The 22,643-nt window shown below is 44.4% G+C and overlaps 1 protein-coding gene across 2 annotated transcripts in view; it reads left to right on the top strand.

Moving 5' to 3' along the window:
• Window positions 1-18,950, top strand: part of PAFAH1B2 (platelet activating factor acetylhydrolase 1b catalytic subunit 2) — a 38,379-nt gene extending 19,429 nt beyond the window's left edge. For both annotated transcript variants that reach the window (XM_030221128.1, XM_030221127.1), the window contains exons 3-6: window positions 10,038-10,127; window positions 10,678-10,794; window positions 11,234-11,356; window positions 17,236-18,950. In XM_030221128.1, coding sequence (XP_030076988.1) covers window positions 10,038-10,127; window positions 10,678-10,794; window positions 11,234-11,356; window positions 17,236-17,514 — 609 coding nt within the window. In that variant the 3' untranslated portion in view covers window positions 17,515-18,950. The remainder of the gene's footprint in view (window positions 1-10,037; window positions 10,128-10,677; window positions 10,795-11,233; window positions 11,357-17,235) is intronic.
• The last annotated feature ends 3,693 nt before the right edge of the window (window positions 18,951-22,643 follow it).

Below are 22,643 nucleotides of genomic sequence, written 5' to 3' on the forward strand. Positions count from 1 at the left end.
TGCAGGGCAAGAACGAGGTTCTAGGGCCTTGCTCTCACACCAAACGACAAACCTCCTCCACTTGAAAAAGTAACTCTTTTTAGTGGAATCCTTCCTAGAGGCAAGCAAGACACGGGAGACACCCTCAGACAGACCCAACGCAGTGAAGTCTACGCCCTCAACATCCAGGCCGTGAGAGCCAGGGACTGAAGGTTGGGGTGCAGCAACGCTCCGTCGTTCTGCGAGATGAGAGTCGGAAAACACTCCAATCTCCACGGTTCTTCTGAGGACAACTCCAGAAGAAGAGGGAACCAGATCTGACGGGGCCAAAAGGGCGCTATCAGAATCATGGTGCCGCGGTCTTGCTTGAGCTTCAGTAAGGTCTTCCCCACCAAAGGTATGGGAGGATAAGCATACAGGAGGCCGGTCCCCCAATGGAGGAGAAAGGCATCCGACGCCAGTCTGCCGTGGGCCTGTAGTCTGGAACAGAACAGAGGCAGCTTGTGGTTCGTCTGAGAGGCGAAAAGGTCCACCGAGGGGGTGCCCCACTCTCGGAAGATCTTGCGTACCACTCTGGAATGAAGCGACCACTCGTGCGGTTGCATGACTCTGCTCAGTCTGTCGGCCAGACTGTTGTTTACACCTGCCAGGTATGTGGCTTGGAGGAGCATGCCGGACTGGCAAGCCCACCGCCACATGCCGACGGCTTCCTGACACAAGGGGCGAGATCCGGTGCCCCCCTGCTTGTTGGTGTAATACATTGCAACCTGATTGTCCGAATTTGAATAATTTGGTAGGACAGCCGGTCTCTGAAAGCCTTCAGTGCGTTCCAGATCGCTCGGAGCTCCAGGAGGTTGATCTGCAGATCCTTTTCCTGGAGGGACCACAGACCCTGGGTGTGAAGCCCATCGACATGAGCCCCCCACCCCAGGCGAGATGCATCCGTCGTCAACACTTTCGTGGGCTGCGGAATTTGGAATGGACGTCCCAGGGTCAAATTGGACCGGATGGTCCACCAGAGCAGTGAAGTGCGGCAACTGGTGGAGAGGCGGATGACATCTTCTAGATTCCCGGTGGCTTGAACCCACTGGGAAGCTAGGGTCCATTGAGCAGATCTCATGTGAAGACGAGCCATGGGAGTCACATGGACTGTGGAGGCCATATGACCCAGAAGTCTCAACATCTGCCGAGCTGTGACCTGCTGAGACGCTCTGGTCTGCGAAGCCAGGGACAAGAGGTTGTTGGCCCTCGGTTCGGGAAGGAAGGCCTGAGCCGTCTGGGTATTCAGCAGAGCTCCTATGAATTCCAGAGACTGGGTTGGCTGGAGATGGGACTTTGGGTAATTTATCACAAACCCCAGCAGCTCCAGGAGTTGAGTAGTGCACTGCATGGACCGGAGGGCTCCTGCCTCCGAGGTGTTCTTGACCAGCCAATCGTCGAGATATGGGAACACGTGCACTCCCAGCTTGCGTAGATACGCCGCCACCACCACGAGGCACTTTGTAAACACTTGTGGGGCAGAGGCGAGCCCAAAGGGCAGCACACAATACTGAAAGTGCCGTGCGCCCAGGCGGAATCTGAGATACTGTCTGTGAGCTGGCAGTATCGGGATGTGAGTGTATGCATCCTTTAAATCCAGGGAACATAGCCAATCGTTTTTCTGAATCATTGGCAGAAGGGTGCCCAAGGAAAGCATCCTGAACTTTTCTTTGACCAGGAATTTGTTCAGGCCTCTCAGGTCTAGGATGGGGCACATCCCCCCTGTATTCATTTCCACAAGGAAGTACCTGGAATAGAATCCCTGCCCTTCCTGCCCGGGTGGTACGGGCTCGACCGCGTTGGCGCTGAGAAGGGCGGAGAGTTCCTCTGCAAGTACCTGCTTGTGATGGGAGCTGAAGGATTGAGCTCCCGGAGGACAATTTGGTGGCAGGGAGGCCAAATTCAGGGCGTATCCGCACCGCACTATTTGGAGAACCCACTGGTCGGAGGTTATGAGAGGCCACCTTTGGTGAAAAAATTTTAACCTCCCTCCGACCGGCAGATCGTCCGGTACGGACACTTTGAGGGCGGCTATGTTCCCGTGGATCCAGTCAAAAGCCCGTCCCCGGCTTTTGCTGTGGAGGCGCAGGGGGCTGCTTAGGCGCATGCTGTTGACGAGAACGAGCGCGCTGGGGCTGTCCCTGTGCCTGGCGAGGCCTTCGGGCCGGCTGGGTGTACCTACGCCTTGCAAAGGAATAGGGCGCAGCCTGCCGAGCCCGGGAAAAACGTCCACCTGCTGAGGTGGATGCTGAAGGCGCCCGGTGGGAGAGCTTGTCGAGGGCGGTTTCCCGCTGATGCAGTTGGTCCACCAGCTGCTCGACCTTCTCACCAAAAATGTTATCCCCCCGGCAAGGGACGTCGGCCAGTCTCTGCTGGGTGCGGTTGTCCAGGTCAGAGGCACGCAGCCATGAGAGCCTGCGCATCACTATACCTTGGGCCGCAGCACGAGATGCCACGTCACAGGTGTCATAGATACCCCTGGACAGGAACTTTCTGCACGCCTTCAGCTGCCTGACCACCTCCTGATAAGGCCTGGACTGCTCCGGCGGGAGCTTGTTGACCAGGTCCGCCAGCTGCTTCACATTGTTCCGCATGTGGATGCTCGTATAGAGCTGGTATGACTGGATGCGGGTCACGAGCATGGAGGATTGGTAGGCCTTCCTCCCAAACGAGTCCAGAGTGCGAGACTCCCGCCCCGGGGGCGCCGAGGCGGTATCCCTCGAACTCCGTGCCCTCTTGAGAGCAGAATCCACGACCGCCGAGTCATGGGGCAATTGTGGCCGCATTAACTCTGGGTCCGAGTGGATCCTGTACTGGGACTCTGCTTTCTTGGGGATGGTGGGATTAGATAATGGTCGCATCCAGTTCCGAAGCAGTGTCTCCTTGAGGACATTGTGCAGCGGTACCGTGGTGGACTCTCTAGGTGGTGATGGATAGTCGAGGACCTCGAGCATCTCAGCCCTCAGCTCATCCACAGAGACCACGGGAAAGGGAATGCAAATAGACATATCCCGCACAAAGGAGGCAAAAGAGAGACTCTCAGGAGGTGAGAGCTTCCTCTCAGGTGAAGGCGTGGGGTCCGAGGGAAGACCCGCAGACTCCTCTGAGGAGAAATATCTGGGGTCCTCCTCTTCCCCCCACGAGGCCTCTTCCTCGGTATCGGACATAAGCTCATGTAGCTGAGTCCTGAACCGGGCCCGGCTCGACGTCGAGGCGCCGAGGCCTCGATGTCGAGCGGTGGACTCCCGCGCCGGCGGGGACGAAGCTCCCTCCATCAACATCGACGGGGACTCCACCTGCGTGGCGGTCGAGACCGGCGCCGCAAGCGGCGGCGTCGTCGACAGCCTCGGCACCGGGCTAGAGCTCGCCGGCACCACAGTCATCGGCGCAGAGGGCGCAAGCACCCCCGGCGCCGGCACAGCCTGGCGCATCAGCCCTTCCAGGATCCCCGGAAGGATGGCTCGGAGGCACTCGTCCAGGCCCGCTGTCGGGAAAGACGTGGGGGCTGGTAGAGGCATCGGTGCCGGAAGCTGCTCGGGTCCAGGAGACTGCACCGAAGTGCCGGGACCCTGACGTGGCGGTACCTCCACCACCGAGGGGGACCTCTCCTCTCGACGCGGACGCTTCGGCGTCGACTCCTCTCCGGTACCGAGAGCCGGATGCGTCGAGGGCGACCGGTGACGGTGCTTCTTTGCCTTCTTACGGTGCCCGTCACCGGTGCCGGGCGGTATGGAGGAGGAGGAGGTCGATCCCCCTCGGTCCCGAGGAACCGGGTCAGACAGGGTTCGGTCCCGAGGGCCACGGGCTGAAGGAGTGACCGGGGCCGACTGCCCACGCAGTCTCTCACCTCTGCCCTCACCGGAGGACCGGCGGGCCGACGGGACCTGTTCTCCTGGGGTCGATGCCATCGGTGCCGATTTTTCGGGCATCGATTCCGGTACTGAAGGACCGGGCGTCTATACCGATGAAGTCAACGTCGAGGGGCCGGCGCAAGTTCCAAAAAGGCGGTCCCGCAGAACTTGCCTCGCAACCTGAGTCCGTTTCCGGAGACCGAGACACAGAGAACACGACTTGATATTGTGCTCCGGCCCGAGGCACTGGAGGCACCAAGCGTGGGTGTCGGTCTGCGAGATCGGCCGGCCGCACCGACCACACTTCTTAAATCCACTCGGGACCTTCGAGGACATCGACGGAAAAATCGCGTCTGCGAAGTTAAAGTCGTCGATGGTGGCGGAAATCACACCTCGAAAAAATAAATCGATCGCGCGGCCACAAGGCCGCAACGCGACGCCCTCGCTAGAAACGAGGGAAAAAGCGCGTGCTCTCTTTTTTTTTTTTTTTTTTTTAAAGAGAGAAAACTGGGGCACGCGGCAACCGAAAAACACAAAACTAAACAAACAAAATCGCGTAAACGCGACGGTCTTTCTGGGGCTGCGAAGGGAGAGCGGTGACGGCACGACTCTCCTCAGGCGCGGAAAAGAAAAGACTGGCGGGAACGGTCACGCACGAGCGGGAAGATGGCCGCGCATGCGCGCCCGCGAAGCTTCTTCCGGTTGGTGGGGGCTGCCGCGGACGTCACCCAGTCGTGAGAACAAGCAGCCTGCTTGTCCTCGGAGAAAGCAATATACATATATACAGGACAGTTTCCTCTTGGGCATTTACACCTGTTCATGTTAGCGGAGGAGTAGCCTAGTGGTTAGAGCACCGGTCTTGACATCTAGAGGTGCTCATTTCAAATCCCACTGCTGCTCCTTGTGATCTTGAGCAAGTCACTTAACCCTCTATTGCCTCAGGTACAAACTTAGATTGTGAGCCCTCCAGGGACAGGGAAATACCCAGTAAACCTGAATGTAACTCACCTTGAGCTACTGCTGGAAAAGGTGTGAGCAAAATCCAAATAAAATTAAAATGTAACTCTTCAGCTAACTTTTCAATTGAGCCTGGGCTTTGGAGGAGAGCTTGAGGGGGTAATTGTGCTTAACCCTCAGACATTCAGCCTTTTGAATTTTTGGAGGTAAAGACTCCTTGTTAGCCATGGATATGCAGTTTTATAAAATCCACCATTTCTTGGCAAAATCACATGTAAGTTGCAATACTTAACATGTGCAGAACATCAAGTGATGCTTCTCTTCATTTGAACGATTTTTTACATTACATTATACTTCTATATTGTTCAAAGCAGTTTACAAATGTTAAGAAATAACCAGGGCAAACTCCTGAGGAGACCTATCGAACAAATCTCTTAGAGGCAGATGCACTAAACCTTAACGACCCTGTAACGACCCCCTTAACGAAGAAATTTTGAACAGTAGCATGCATTAAAGGCCATTTTCCGAAGACGCAGCTAACGAAAACGGAATGCAAAAGAGTAAACTACCATTGAAATGTGGACAATTTGGAATGCACTAACCATACCGAAGATTGCAACGATTCATTTACCGTCTACAATTTTACGTGAGCTCAGACCTGTCGTTAAGGCCTGAGCTGTCATCTCTCCGTTTCCCCCTGCACCTCAAAAGAAGCTGGCAAAAAAAAAAAAAAAAAGATCGGGAGGGGGCAAAGGCACTCGTCAGGAGCGTCCTTCATGGACGGCCTTGCCCCCCCCCCCCCCCGAGTTCGCCGCTTCCCCCTGCATCCAAACAGATAAAAATCCAAAAAGCAAAACTTTTGAGGCTGGCCCAAGCCCCCCTCCCTTTCTCTCTTTCCCAGCCCCGCCCGCCATCCTCTGCCCTGCCCCCCCTGAGGTCGTCGCTGTCGTTCCCCCTCTCCACCGGGCCCCCTCCCTCCTACCGGGACCGCGCAGCGCCTGTGAGGCAAGAAGAACAGCTCAGCTGATGCCTTCCAGTCTTCGGCGTCGCTCCTGGGCCCGCCCCCGTCTGACGTAAGTAATCAATCTTCTTGCCTCACAGGCACTGCGCGGGCCCGGTAAGAGGGAGGGGGGCCCGGTGGAGAGGGGGAATGACAGTGACGACCTCGGGGGGGGGGGGGGGGCGGAGGATGGCGGGCGGGGCTGGGAAAGAGAGAAAGGGAGGGGGCTCGGGACAGCCTTAAAAGTTTTGATTTTTTTGATTTTTATTTCTGTTTGGATGCGGGGGGAAGCGGCAAACTCGGGTGGGGGGGGAGGGGGCAAGGCCGTCCGTGAAGGACGCTCCTGATGAGGGCCTATGCCCCCTTTTTTTATTTTGTTTTCATTTTTTGACGTTTTTTGGCATGCGCAGAGCAGCCAGCATAACGCTTGGCTGCTCTGCGCATGTGTTAGGGGCCGATTACCAACGGGGATTACACAGGTTTGATGCATTGTACTTTATAGTACCACACCGAACATGTGCAACTTTTTTTTTTTGGTGCATCCTTCGTTTTTTTTAAATTCGTTAGGGACTTTAACATTTTGGATTTTTTAACATTTGGTTGATGCATCTGGCCCTTAAAAAGGGAAGTCTTAAACTTTCTTTTAAAAAGAAAAAAAAATAGACAAAATATTGCAACATTGTTGCAGTTCATTCCAGACTTTAGCAGCTTGGAATGCAAGAAGTTTTTCATAAATGTTAAATCATTTGACTCCCTTCAACACAGGAGGAACAAAAGAGGAATTAAAAATTGATCTTCTGGTTCTGATAATTGATTGAAACCCCAAGTGAAATAAGTACTCTGGACATTCACCATTCAAAATCTTAAATAATATACATGTAAATTTGAACAAAATCCTTGCTTCAATTGGCAACCAATGAAGCTCAACAAAATAGATTTTTTTTTTTTAATTTTTTGTTACATTTGTACCCCGCGCTTTTCCACTCATGGCAGGCTCTATGCGGTGGGCAATGGAGGGTTAAGTGACTTGCCCAGAGTCACAAGGAGCTGCCTGTGCCGGGAATTGAACTCAGTTCCTCAGTTCCCCAGGACCAAAGTCCACCACCCTAACCACTAGGCCAGTCCTCCGCTATCATATTTCTGCAACAAAAATATTAAATGCACTGCCAGATTTTAGATGGTTTGTAATTTTTTAAATGATTTGTTTAGAGCACCCAAATAAAAAAGATTACAGTAACCCAGCTTAGAAAGAAGTAATGATTGTACTAATAGACTAAATTATTCAAATTCAAAAAAATTTCTGATGTGCCTCAATTTTCTCATAAGAAAAAAAACTTTTAACCAAGGCATTAAGGTTTTTTTTTAATAAGGTGCGTTAGCATTTTTAGCTCGTGCTACAAATCAGTTGGCGCTAAACTCTGAGACGCCCATGGGCATCTCTGCATTTATCATCTGCTGATTTGTAGCGTGAGCTAAAAACAGTAGTGCACCTTAGTAAAAGACTCCCTGAGATGGAACTCAAAAGACAGAATATGATCTGAATAAACTTCTAAGATCTTAATCACAGGAGAGTGTAGATACCTAGTCTACTTTAAGATATGATCTAATTATAGCTTTGGGGTACTAATGAGCAGTAGAAATTTGGTTTTATCTGTATTTAACCCTTAATTCTAAGCCCAGAGAATGAAGAAAAACATCAAACGGTGTGGGAGAGAGCAGGGATCCCACAGGGATTACTCCAGCTCTGATAAAGAGCCACATTGCTTAACTCTATAAGATCTTGTGGTTATAAAGCCTCTAAGCCAATTCAAGATTTTGTCAGATAATCCAATGTGTTTAATTTCAGATAGTAAAGTACCATGGTCCACTAAGTCAAAAGCTTTGTCTAGCATTGAGATCACAACTCTCTCAGTGCTATGCCAGGATCTAAAGCCTGATTGGGTAAATTGAAAATAGCCTTTCTATGAGTTTAACAAAAAAGGGAATAGAAGCCATTGGTCTATAGTTGGACGCCGTACCACTGGATTTTTTTTAGGATTCTTTACAATAGGTGTAACATTAATCTGACCCATTCTAGTTGTAAATAGACCTGCCGATAGCAGCTTCTGACTCCATTTATTTAACAAAAAAAAAAAAGAACTCAGGTGGGGAGGAAGCTATCAGACAATGGAGGACAAAGATCCAGCAGACAACAAGATCTAGAATATTTTTTAAACAAAGATTTAAACAAAAAGACCAGTCAATAGGTAAAAAAAAATCTGACCAAACTCTAGCACATGCTACCTCAATTGAGTTAACAATGGTGCAGATCTCCTCTTTCGCCACATTCATAAAAGAAGTTCTAGCGTTAATAATTTTGGTCTAAAAATAGGTAGCTAAATTATCATCAGCCATTGGAAGACTATAAGCTGCTAACTTGAAACTTGAGAAATATCAGTCAATGTAGTGACTAATTGAAAATGAGCTTTGATATTAGAAATGTCATTGCCTATCAATCTTGAGTATCAATATTTCCTTTTAACATTGAGCTGTCTTACAATTAATTATAAATTGCCTTTTTCCAATCCCCCTTTAACAACCAGATCTGAAGTCTTCTTCCATTTCCTTTTCCAATTTCCTACAAGTTTGTTTCAGGGATAATAACTCTGAATCAAATCATTTATTATTCTTATGAGTGACTCTAAATCTTGTATGCGCAGGGGCAATTTCATTTAAAGTCTTCTCACAGAAACCATTCCAATCAGCATCAAAAGCATCAGAGTCACTTGTAAATTGAAATTGATGAAACTTGGCCCAAAATTGCTCAACATTTGTTTTTCTTTGGTAGTATATTTCTTTTTAGGCTTAGATTCTCAATGTTTATACTGTTCCCAGTTGAGTGTAAAATTAAGCATAAAGTAATCTGTCCATAATTGTGGTAACCCAATTGTGGAATCTAATATAAAAGTATTTGTATAAACTAGTAAATTCAGTTGGTGTGATTAGGTTGTGACTGAGGTAAAAAATAATAATTTAGCACTGACAAAAAAAGAGCTTAAATCACTAACATTAGTATCTGCAGAGTTTTTAAGATGTTACATTAATGTCTCCAAGCAAAATAGTATATTGAGCATATGTGAAGTTCCAAAAAATGAAATCATAAAAAGCATCGTTAGCTTTCAGCCAATGACCAAGAGAGCAGGAAAATAAAATACAAGCTAAATTGCCTCTAAGAGTATCATCTTTGAATTGACAAGACAAACTTTCCAAGTCAGAAGAAATATAAGAATCCTGCAGAGACTAGAAAAATATCTTGATAAATCATAGCAATACCCCCCCCCCTTTTATTTTCCTTCTTGGGTCAATGAGATGACTTTGTAACCTGGTAGGCAAACCTTACTTATAACTGGATCGGCTGAGGAATGCAGTCAGGTCTCCATTACAAACAGGCATCCAGGCTGAACCTCTAACCAATCTCTCACTAAATGGGATGTATTACAGATTGAACAAGCATTCATGTATTGGCAGAGAATAGGCACATATTTCCCGACACTAACTGAAGTAAGCTCAACATACTTTAAATTATTCCCACACTAATGTCTAGCCGTTGAATTAAAGCGATGCTTCTGTCAGCGTCTAGAAGTTAAAATAACCTCAATGTGGATTTGAAGATGCTCATAATAATTAAAACTAAGTTCTCTTTCTAAATACTGCGTTACAATACTTACATGTGCAAAACCTCAAGTGATTCTCATTTGAACATTTTGTTTTAATGGCTTGTTCTGATATGCATTCTGTCAACTACATCTGCTGCTTTAGTTTAGAAAAAGTCCTGCTTTTACTGAGTCTTTTCTAAAATACTAGGGGCTCTGTTTACTAAGTCACGCCGTAGGCATGCTAACGACATTAGTACACACTAATTTTTAACGAACGCTAAAAGCTTTGTGCGGCTACAGCTCAGCTTAGTAAACAGGGCCCTAGGGTTCTTATATGCAAAGGACTAGGGGGAAGGAGTTATCAAACTGGGATCTGTGCTAAAATAACCTGTCTTAATGGTAGGCCATATTGATAACCCCCCCCCCCCCCCCCCCAAATGTCAGTTTCTGTCCTGCAGAGTTACAGCAGTAGTTACGAAGGGACTTGCCTGACAGAAACTGAAAAAGCAACTACTGTTTTCAGTTAGGTACAAAATACTGAGAAATTTCTGTGACTTTTCTCTTATTTGTCTGCAGCACCTGAGGTTTTTGCTGGACTGCAAAGACAAAGAGCCAGATGTGTTGTTTGTGGGCGACTCAATGGTGCAGCTTCTCCAGCAGTATGAGGTAACACTTTTGAGCTGGAGTAGTTGGGGGAGGGGTTACTGGTGATTGGTGCTGTCAGCAGCCTTCTATTTTTTCCTATATGTCTAGGCCGGAAAAAGTGTAGTGCATGTAAAGAAAATATTGGAACTACATTGATGTTTCTGGTACTGCTGTTGGATACCTTTCTCTAGATATGTTCTGACAGTAGAACAAAATGCAAGTCTTTTAATCATTTACAGTTGGGGATATAAGAAGCAGGTTGCAACCTGTAACTGTTTCCTGAACACTGCTTACTTTAGCTGTGTTACCTAGAGAACTAAGTGGATTTAGTTTAGTACTCCTGGGTTGAAACTGCAGGGGATAGTTTGGGAGCTGTTTGATTTATTACACTTTTGTCAAGCACCATTTATTTCTCTTTCTCAGAGTAAAACATCTTTCATGGTTCTCTAGATAACTTTTCTGGAATAATTTATACAGGATCTTTCTATTTCCTATAGAAATCTGAGAGATCTGTAATGATCTCTGCAATAGAACCTTTAATGAGCATTAATCTTTGTTCCTATGTTTCCAGCTATGGAGAGAGCTTTTTTCCCCACTCCATGCTCTGAATTTTGGCATTGGTGGAGATACAACAAGACATGTACTGTGGAGGCTGCAGAATGGAGAGCTAGAAAATATCAAACCCAAGGTACAGTGATTCCTCATATCTCATCCTTTCTTCTGTGAGGCCTTTTCTTTAGGAAAGGAGCAGAGATGACTTTATCCTTCAAGTGGGAGACTTTTAGGAACATAGGTACTGAGCTACGCTGTCTGGAACTGGATACAACAAACAGCATCACCTCCTGTCCATTTCCCATCTTCCAGAGAATCTAGGTGCTACTGCTTTAGAGCCCATAGGAGCCAAAAAGGAACCATGGTTGCTTCAATAACTGTTTTTCAGAGTCTTTGCAATATTTTAATAACTGAGCAGTTTGGGAGCAGGAAGAACTGTTTTGTGTTTTGTTATCTTGTGTACCTAAGATGTAACAAGTCACCTTATACTATGGAAAGGGGATAATGCCAAAATGCAACTTTCTGCTTGGATTTGTGGGGTACTTAGCTCAAAGTTGTTTTGTTACTGTTTCCAGGTGATCGTTTTATGGATTGGAACAAACAACCATGAAAACACAGCAGAAGAGGTGGCAGGTGGTATTGAGGCCATTGTACAGCTAATTAACACACTTCAACCTCAAGCCAAAGTCATTGTTATGGTATGCAGTATGTTACAGTATACTGGAGACATTAACAAGTTTCATGTTTTATTAAAATTTACTATCCCACTTAACGGGTAATACCATCTAGGCGGCGTACAATCTAAAATCATTTCAAGACTAGACTTTCATAACCAAGCAGCATACATTAGGGATAGGGGGAGAAAATTATTGAAAGGAAAAAAAGAGTGGGATAAAACATAAGGTGTACTGTACCTGCCTCCAGAGTCAGACTCCATCGACTTCTCCTGGGGTGTCAAATGAATTAAAAGTGACTCAATCATGAGATGTTTGAGTGCATCTCGGGAAAAGAATTTTTTGTTTTTAAAGGTTGGATTTGAATGTATCCAAAGATATGCAGATGATTCTCAGTTTGGACCGAGAAAATGGCATGCCTAGAACATTCATGATGAATTTCCCTGTAGATTGATGTATAAGTTCATTTCTTAGTTTCTGACTAGTGCGTTTGCAGAGTTTCTCTGCATAGTCAGAATTGTAAGTAGTAGCTGTACTACCTGTAGATTGAGAAATTGAAGATTCATTGAGAAATTGAAGTTGTTCAGACCTAAGAGCCCAAGGAGGAGAAAAGGGAACTAAATAGCATGCTAAATACAACGGTTCGTCTGAGGATCAGATCTTTTATGATAGTGGGCGTTTTTAAGATAGGACTTACATGCTCAAATTTCTTTAGACCGTTCATTAATTTTAATAGATGTATTCTGGACTATTTGAAGTCTGCTTTAACATGGAGGCCTATGTATAATGAATTGCAGTAGTCTAGCTGACAAATTACCAGAGAATGCATTAATATATTCATAGCAAGTGGATATATTAAGAATTGAATGGACCTGATTAATCAAAGCTTGTAGAAGGAACGCTGTACTGCTTGTGATATCCGAGCTTGAAAAAATAAGAGTCATTTTAGATTCCAAACTAACAGTCTAGTGGTCGGTATTGGAGGAACGGGGATATCATCAAGGTAGATAGGGGAAGGCAAAGTAAGTTTAGTTTTATCAGAAAATAGAAGTGTCTTTGGATTTATGGGAGTTCAGAACAAGCTGCTTAGTATGAAACCAAGAGGTAATAGCTTGGAGTTTTGTATTGATATTGTTGTTGAAGAGAATAAAGTGGACATAAAATTTGAATATCTTCTGCACATACAAATATGAGGCTCTCTGTTAGTATAAGAAGAGGTGCTAAAAAGATATTAAAAAGTGTTGGTGAAAGTGTTGAGCCCTTTGAACTCCAGAAGCAATGGTGAATGAGTTAGAAACTTCACTGCCAAAGTAGACTGTGTAGACAAGACATACAGTAAGTTAGGATAGGAATAAGATTTGGACAAGAACATCAAAGGTTTTGCAGGTTTGACTATCCAAACTGGAAGGGGGGGGGGTGCAAATATCATATTGAAAACCTCATATAACCTTTGTTATGTAAGCAGTTAACCAAAAGAGGCCTTAGGTCTGCTGTCCCTGGAGAAAGCTAGGAATTAACATCCAACAGCATCAGCAATTGAATGTAAATCTTTTTTCATGGGGCACTTAATGAGCCCATTACATTTATTTTAATGTTACTTATTTAAATTTATTAACAATCACAGGCACAAAAAAAAAAAAAAGATTTTGTGAGAAATTTTTTGTTTGCTTTACACACCTAGATATTAAACAGGGAGGGGTGAAGTTATCAATATGAGCTGTCGTTAAGATGTGTTTACTGTTAACACCAGTTATTAGTAATTAGGTCTCACTGTGGAAAATGGGACAGTGGTAAAATAAAAAAAATCTTAATGGTAGCCCACATTGATAACTACGCCGTTAAGAATGCTAATATTCTTCAGCTAAATGGCACAAGTCTGTTCCTGTTTGGTTTGCAGGATTATGTGTGTTCTAGTTTAGGCTGCTCAGTTTTAAGGGGTAACCTTAAAATCCACTTGAACATATGCAATAGTGTTTTATGCACTTAAGTAGGCTTGTATAAACTGGCCCAGGAGTATACATGCATTAAAAGAGACACTTAGAACCTATTTTTGTGTGATATAGGCAGAGTGGGGACAGGGCTGACACGTATCCAAGTACTTTATAATACAGAGGACGAAGTGACATTACTAGTGGGTATGGCCAGAAGCGATCAGAGCTCTGATGGCGCTAATGTAAAGGAACAATTTTAACCTCACTGTAAGAGAGCAAGTGGGGTGGAATCCAGTGTAAAAGTGCATGGAGGATCCCCCATGAGCACCCACAAGTACCGTAAGAAGCGGCCCCCCCCCCAATCAACTATGAGCAGGACACAGAGAGAGAATGACCAGATATGGTGCTCAGGTGCGAGGAGTGGAAAGAAAGTGAGAGGAGACTGGTCAGAAAGGTGGTGCTGTGCTAATGAAGGACATGCAAATGTGGATGGCAGAGCTAAAAGGAGAACTATGTGAAGGAATAACAGCAGCAAAAGGGGAGATCTGGGACTTGGGACATAGACTGCAGGACAGGTGGCGGAGAGAATGAAGCAGCAGGCAGTGGAAATTGAAACGGATAAATTGGAGCAGGAGCAGCAGACCGTAGAAGACAGACTAGCAGATTCAGGTGCTCCAGTCTAAGATTCAGAAGTATACTGGAGAAGGATGAATATAAGAATAGTATGGAGGTGTATTTGGGGGGGGGGGGGGGGGGGGGGGGAGATAGGTTTTGGCCCCAAGAACAGAAAGAGGGAGAGTCCCTTTCCACAGATCAGATAAGAGCAGAGATTCTCAACCCATTCCCCAGGATACGCCTAGCCTGTCAGTTTTTCAGGATACTCACAAATTAATGTGCATGATATAAATTAGCATGTCCTGCCTCCATTGTATGCAGATCTATCTCATGCATATTCATTGTGGGTATCCTGAAAACTTGACTGGCTAAGTGAGTCCTGAGGAGTAGGTTGTGAATCCCTGAATTGGAGAGCGCATTCTGAAACCAGGGCCTGCTTTTACAGTTCCTTGCCAATGGAAGAAATGCTGCAGAGAGAGGGGATAATGTGGAGGGGACACACGGTGGAGATATTTCAAGAACTAGCTTGGATTATATTACACAAAAGAAGGAACATGCAAGAAGGGACCAACTATTTGAAAACTGAGCACTTTAGATACAAGTGGTTATTCCCTTTTGTACTATTGGTCACTGAGAGGAGTCTCCAGAAAGGCAAGGACAGCAAAGGAAGCATGGAAGGTGTTGGAGGACTTGGGGTATAATAATATCCCCAAGAGACACAAGAAGCACAACAGATCGAGAGAGAGCAGCCAGGAGACTACATGGTACAGAGTCCAGAATGGAGGACAGCAGCTGAGGACTCCAGAAGATAGCTCCAGAAGAGCAGGTGACTATCAGAATGAAAATGGGAACTATGGAAGTGATGGGCCATGAAAGAGACTGGAGAACTAAGGGAAGCCTTTGAGGCAAAGAAAAAACAAGCCATTTTGACTAAAGAGACTTTGTGTGAGTGATGTGAATGGGGTTACAGAGGGCAAGGGAGGAGAGTGAGTATGCAGTAAAGAACCGGAAAACTGGACACAGTTGTAGGGGAGGGAGGGATGACTTGTGAAGAGTGCCCAAGGATGAGGACATTCCTCAAGTAGGAAGAGGATAGAGGGGGAGAGGATCAGCAGATATCAGGAAAGGGGAACAGGGACAGAGGGGAGAGCAGAAGCACTCTAATACACATAGGTACTGGAATATGAATGGGTTAAATAATTTTGGCAAGAGGGGCAGCTTATGGAATGAGCTGTGGAGGAGAGACTGGAAAGTAATAATGATACAGGAGATAACATTTGAGAGGAAAATATGAATATCTCTTGTGGAATAGGGAATATAGCCAAATATTTTTCTAACTCAAAAAGGGGAAGGAACAAACGGTGGTGGGGTAGAAATCATGTTTCAGCAGCAAGCAACTGTTTTTAAATCTGAGAATATGAACATAAATGTTAAACTTTGTGGAAGAGAATATTGTGTTAGGAAGGGATTTTAACATGGCAATAGAAAGTGGGAATGGATCAATTGGGGGCGGTGGAGGGGGGGAGGGTGAATGAGAAGAATTGCACACATGGAGAAGCTAAGGCATTTGAAAATGCTGGATCTTGTAGATGTGTGACAATTGCAGCACGTGTCGCAAATAAATTACGCACATTATGCATTTACACAGGGGTCCTACCTGAGGGCTGATATGTTATAGTGTAAACAGGAATATTTTTGGGAAGGTGACGGGATCAGGAGTTGGGTGAATGTTTCTCTTATCTTGTGCCAGTTTGGGTGGACTCTTGTGGTACAGCGGTGGGTAGGGAATTTTTGAAGGCTTAATGATTTTCTTAGTATAGGACAAGGAGGTAGAGAGGAAAATAAGGAAAACTATTATAAAGTATATCCTGGAGAATGGTACAGGAGAGGAGGGGGATGGGATGCCCTGAAGGCAGTGGTGCAAGGAGTGTTAGTGAAATGTGGGGCAAGGAAGAAAAAGATGAGGGAAGGTAAAGCTTTGCAATGAAGGGAGGAGCTGACACAGTGGGAAAGGCGACATAAGGATAGATGCATAACAAAGGTAGAGGAAGAATCAGGAAAGATTAAAAGGGAGATACATAAGATCATATTGAAGAGTTAGAATTTCAGTGGATTAAAGCAAAAGTTATTTGAATTTGGGAATAAAACGGAGAAGCTCCTAGCAAGGATATTAAGAAAAAAAGGGAGCACAAGTGGTGCAAAACATCAAAGGGAGGGGGATAAGATGTATTATACAGATCAAGACATAAGGCAGCAGTTTATGGAATTTTGTGAACAGAGATGGAGAAAATAACTGATAACCAGAGGGGGATATTGATGAGAGGAAAAAAGTGAATTAGTCTTCAATAAATTTTGAGGGTGGAGGAATCATAGGAGAGGGGGAAAGAAGGCAGAATACATAGGTTCAGGGGAGGGGGAGATAAGAATTAAAGGGAGCTACTTGCCTGAAGACACAACAGGCCATTGGCTTTGAGTGAAAATGGGAAAGATGTAAAAATGTGATATGTGGGAGGGGAGGGAGGTAGAATAATGTATAAGTTGATGAGTTGTTGATGTTTGATGGGTACATGTCGCTGTATGTTAGTGTTTCTTTGAGAACTGTTAAGTTTTTAGAAATCCAATAAAAATTATTTTTAAAACGGTAGATATGCACTGATTTCTGCTGATACATGTGCCTTATGGTTGGTCAGGAGCTTTTGAATAGACTTTTTATAAAGGCACATAGGTGTATATTTTGCCTTTATAAAATAGCAACAGAAAAGAGGGACTCGAAGGCACATTAAACAGAGCACAGCAGAAAAAAGCACAATGGGCCCAAGAATGGGTGTGGAAGAACAGAATGTATTAGATGACCCAACACAGGTCATGTTTTGGCAGTGTGCTTGCAACAGGGGTCTTTAAGCATAATTCTGTTGGGGTTGCTGCCATGCAGGAGCTCTAGATTGAATTCCCAAGCCTAGTTTCTGCCCCTCAGGCCAGCCAGGCACTGGGGTTGTTATGAAAAGAATATGCAGAGAGAATCCAGCCACCTCATGATGATACCTAATGGTCATGCTGAATGCACAAGTACTTTATTCCAGAGAAACTCATGGTCTGTGCCTCTTGGATAAAGATTGTTGCTATGAAATCTGGGCTAGAAGGGGCTAATGTTATAAATGGAATAAAAGTGACCACAAGCTCATTGCTCAGTAGAAGCTAGTTGTGATAGAGCTGGAAGTTCAAAGGAGCAAATAGGGAAATTTTCCTAGGCTAAAAAAAAACAAAAAAAACCTGTTCCTGTTATGGTATAGTGTTAGCATGAAATGCTTACAGATACATCTGTAGTGTAGAAACTCTCCTTGTCTCCTACATCTACAGGGCCTGCTTCCTCGTGGTGAGAAACCCAATTCCCTGCGGCAAAAGAATGCCCGAGTCAACCAGCTCCTGAAGTCCTCTCTCCCTAAACTCTTCAATGTGCAGCTGCTGGACATGGATGGAGGTTTTGTGCACTCAGATGGCACCATTTCCTGCCATGATATGTTTGACTTCCTGCACCTGACAGCTGTAGGCTATGCGAAGATCTGCAAGCCCCTCCATGAACTGATCATGCAGCTGCTGGAAGAGACACCTGAGGAAAAGCAAGCCACACTGGCTTAACCATCTCAGATCAGTGTTACAGCATCTTAGCACCATCAGTGGCACTACAGCAACTCCCTTGCCTAGCTGTTTATTTGGAGCACTTTTCATTGTAGAATGTTATTGGATGTTCTTGTCAGGCATTGGGGAGCAGGGTTGTAGGGACGGCGCTCAAAAACACGGCCTGGTCTTATTGAGTGAGAAGCTGATTTACGTTTACTGGCAGGGGACAGCTTTAGATGAATGAGGAAAGAAGGGAACCTTATTTGTTTTTCTATCAACAATTCTTAATTTAAAACCAGAAAACATGTTTTGTGGTATTTTGCATTTAATTCCTCCATTCCCTCTGGTTGCCCTCCTCATCTATTTTAGGTTGTTACTCAAATTCCTTGTGTTAAAAAAGATGCATTGTTCAGAATTTTCTAATTTAGTTTTTTTCTCATTTTTTAAAAATATTACACCACCTTGTAGTTTTTCAGATCTGTTGTTTTACATTGAGGGTAAAATTCTGGAATGGAAAAGTTAATGTTTTCTGGTCACTGACTTTTCCAACCTGCTGTAAGTAGTCCCCTGTTTTCAATTCCAGTGGATATACTGTGATCTCCTGTTCTTAATTTTCTCTCACTGCCAGCTTTGGTAGATTGAAGCCAGAGCCTTGCCAGCACCCTCTGTCATGAAAAAGCTATTCTTTGGTTTGATGTGGTGGATACCTGTGTGATTCTCCATCACTTCATTTACAACAAGAGTAACATTTATTTATTTGTTTTAATTGAACCAGCTTCCTTCCAGTTCTCCTGGTGTGTAGCTCCATTACTAAACCTTTTTTTACAAATAATGTCATGTCAAAGTGGGTTAAGTGAAAGTCCTACAGCAAGGACCATGTGCAGTTAAGTCCTATGTTATTTACAGCCAAGCAAAGCTTTGGAATGTGGTAGCAACCCAGCCTGCATCAATTCAGACCTAGAAGCACATTTCACTTCTCACATACTAGTGCATGCCCATTGACTTACAGCTTCAGTTCACATACTGGTAGGGCATCTACTATCTGTGGCATATTTGATACTCTGACACCAAAATTGAGAATTGGGATAAATGCATTCTTAAATTGTCATTCTTCATACATGGTTAAGTTGGGTTAAAGGACCCAAGCGTTTTATGCCTTACATGTGTAACTAAATGTTCTTCATTGTGTATATGTATTTCTGTTTGTACCAGACCTGCAGAAGTGAGATATCCTGCATGATGCTTAATCTTACAAGTTTTATTCTAGACACCTTCAGTAGGAAAAGGGTATGGAGAGCATTTTCACTAGACTAAGTGAACTTTTATTATAAAAACATAGAAATAGTACTGAAGGCAATATGTGTACTTAGCAGGTCAACAGGAAATGTCAATCAGGCTACTGGATATAGTCTTGTATAATATTGTTACTTATAAAAACTGTTCTTGTCATGGTCCACATTGAAGTGTCTGTTTACATTGTACTTGAGACAGGGTCTGTGCATATGTGAATGTATATGCCCTGCCATTGGATACCAATCTTTGATAGACCATGTCATGTGAAACAACAAACCTATCATCATAGGGAAAGGTGAGAAGAGACAGACAGCTTTTGTACACCCCTATTATGATATCAATGAAGTCTGTAATGCTGTCTTCTGCAGCGTTGGGATCCCTCATACATAGTAGATGACGACAGAAAAAGACCTGCACGGTCCATCCAGTCTGCCCAAGAAGATAAACTCTTATGTGCCACTTTTTGTGTATACCTTACCTTGATTTGTACCTGTCTTTGTCAGGGCACAGACCGTATAAATCTGCCCAGTACTATCCCTGCCTCCGCCATCCAATCTCGGCTAAGCTCCTGAGGATCCATTCTTTCTGAAGCTGCAGTTGAATGGAACACCATAGATATTTATGTATTGTCATGGGCTGCTGTATTTCACATTGGATTCTTGATAGACACTCTAAAATGTCTTCTTGAAGTTGACAAAATTTAATGACAATGTTCTTTGGCAATGACTATTTTGTTAGATACATGATTGTCCTTTATGGAATCCAGTCTGTTTTTCTCACAGAGATCCATCGATGACTTTCAAGCAACGGAGTAGTATCATGCCAAAAACTTGCACTGATAAAACATAATGACTCTCCACTTATTGCATCAAAGATTGGTATCCAGTGGCAGACGTATGGATCTTGATTTTTCTAATGATACAGTCTTAGCAGGGGAGTCAGGATAGAGTTTACAGACCTTAACAACTAGATTAGAAGAGCATGCTGGAAAAGTAGGATGAATACTGAAAAAAATTAAAAGGGGAGGGGGGGGGGGGGTCATGTGATGTGCTAAGCATGGGAGGATATGAACTGTTAGTGCTCTTCAACCTGTAGAGCTGGAAATGATGGCGTGCTAGGGGTGAGAAGTACTGCCAGGCTGCTGCGGTAGCCCGACGGTACTTCCTGTATAGCGAGAAGTAAGCACACATTGGGCTTACCGCTGCTTAGTAAAAGGATCCCTTAACCCTCCATTGCTCCAGGTACAAAAACCATTGTGAACCCTCTAGAGACAGAGAAAGTACCTGCATATAATGTGTACAGCACTGTGTACATCTAGTAACGCTATAGAAATTAGTAGTAAGCTGGCTTATTGCAATTCTGTATATGCCAGTCTCCCTTAGTCCCAAATCAAATGGCTCAAAACTCTCTACAACTGTGCAGCTTGCTTCCTTCATAAAGTGGGTAAATTTGACAATGTTACCCCTCTATTTATCAAATTACACTGGCTTCCAGTTCAGTTTCGTGTCCCTTTCAAAACTTTAACTCTTGCTGATAAAGTCTTTCATTCAGGTGCCCCTCTATGTCGAAAGTGCCATCCTCCATCTCGGTCCCTTTGCTCCATGGATGCTAATAATATGCACCTTCCTACCTGTAGAGCAGCCAAACTGGAGTTCACTCACACCCAGCCTTTTATTTATTTTTTGGCCCTGGCATCATGGAATTCCCTGCCTGCACATATCCATTCCAAGTAGTCCTTTCCCTGTTTTAAAACCCTTCTTAAAACTCATTATTTTATGCAGGCTTTTAATCTCTAGCTGGAGGAGTTTGGTGGTGGGGGGGGGGGGGGGGGGTCTTTACCTGGGAAGTGTCTCCTGGTTTTATGATTGCTGTCTGACTGTTGTGTTTCTAAAATTACATAATGGTATTCCTTTCTGTTGAGTTTTGATTTGGATACCGCTTAGATCCACTGGTTTGGTACATGTGGTATAACAAGGTTTTAATAAAAACAAACAATGGCATTTCTATCCATAAGGATTTCACGCTGCTGTTTCATGTCAAATGTTTATTCCATTTGACTCAATTCCTTCTTTAACATACAGCACAGCCCCCCCCCCCCCTTCCAATTTGATCCACTCTTGTCATTGCAATAGAATTTGTACCGTTAACTCAGTGTCCCATTGATTGTCCTCCTTCCACCAGGTCTCTGGGTTACCTATAATATCTTCCTCTTCATTTACTGCTATATACTCTAACTCTCCCATCTTATTTTTTAGGCTTCTAGCATTTGTATACAGACACTTCAAAATTTATTTTTCCCTTGTTTCTACTTTTAGAAGTTGATGGGAATGATCTGCATCCTTTACCCTGCTCTCCCCTTAAACACTCCTGGCTTTCTTTCACCATTGTTAAGTAGGGAAAGGGTTTGGCACTTGATATACTGCCTTTCTGTGGTTACAATCACAGCAGTATACATATTACATACAGGTACTTATTTTGTACCTGGGACTATGGAGAGTTAAGTGAGTTGCCCAGAGTCACAAGGAGCTGCAGTGGGAATCACACCCAGTTCCCCAGGCTGCTGCACTAACCACTTGGCTACTCCTCTGTGTTGGTCCACTTTTAAAGATAATAAACAGCAATAAAAGAAAATAAGATGATACCTTTTTTATTAGACTAACTTAATACATTTCTGATCTGAAGAAGAAGGGTAACCTTTGAAAGCTAATCAAAACAATGTATTAAGTTCAATACAAAGGTATCATCTTATTTTCTTTTCTATATCTATTTTTTTAACCATTGTTGAAATCTCTCTATAGCATTTCCTAAATGTCCCGTTTCAATAGTATCTTTCAAAGATATTCCACACCAAACCGTGCACTCCTGGGTGACTGTCGGCTCCTTCCCCGCCATTTTAGTTTAAAAGCTGCTCTCGCTCCTTTTAAAATATGCTAGCAACCTAGTCCCATCCCGGTTAAGGTGGAGTTCATCCTTTCGGAATAGCCCCCCTCCCTTCTCCAGAATGTTGCCCAGTTCCAAACAAATCCAAATCCATCATTCCTGCATCATCGTCTCAACCACATATTCTGCCTGCCTCTTGGGTCCTTCACATTCACTTAAACTGTAGGTTGCTTGGTAGGTCTCAACCTTTGTTTTGGGTACTGGAGCTTAAAACAGGTCTCCCATGTGTTCCTTTTCTAAATATCAAAAACAGTATATATTTTGGCTACTGTACATTTTCTCTTTGGTCAGGTTCCCAGTTTTCCCTCTGATAATCTGTCAGCTGTGCTTTGCTTCCCTGTAATGGGGATCTGTGCTCTCTGTTTGAGTGACTCATTTATTTGTTCTGAATGTATCCACCCTGATCTTGTGTCCCAAGACGTGGCATTCAAAGTGACACAGTCTCTCTGAGATAGCATCTGTCAGACAGATTACGTGGGAACCCTGTACTCATTAGGTAAAAGTTCAAAGGCAAAGGATATCAGACAAGTCCTCTGGTAGATGTGGCACACAGAAGAGGGACTTAGAGGGTGAATATTTAGGCAGACAAATGCCAGAAGAGAGTCAGGTCCTAAAAACAGTATGTCCCCTGGTGGGAGGGGGGGGGGGGGCTGTACTCGCAGGGTTAGTCTAACCATTAGGCATGACTAGGTGGTTGACTAGGAAAGCAGCTTCTGAGAGGCTGCAAAGAATGGCAGCAGTCAATGCAAAACAACAGATCCTGATAGCCATATCAACTCAAAGAGTCTTAAGCACGTACATACAAAGCAATATTTAAAATTATGATGTCCAATTAAGCATTTTTATAAGACTGTTGTGGGAGAAGTGATGTTATAATCAAGATTGCTAAATTTAATTAACAAAATCTGGGACTG

This window comes from Microcaecilia unicolor, chromosome 12 (assembly GCF_901765095.1).
Source record: "Microcaecilia unicolor chromosome 12, aMicUni1.1, whole genome shotgun sequence".
NCBI lineage: Eukaryota > Metazoa > Chordata > Amphibia > Gymnophiona > Siphonopidae > Microcaecilia > Microcaecilia unicolor.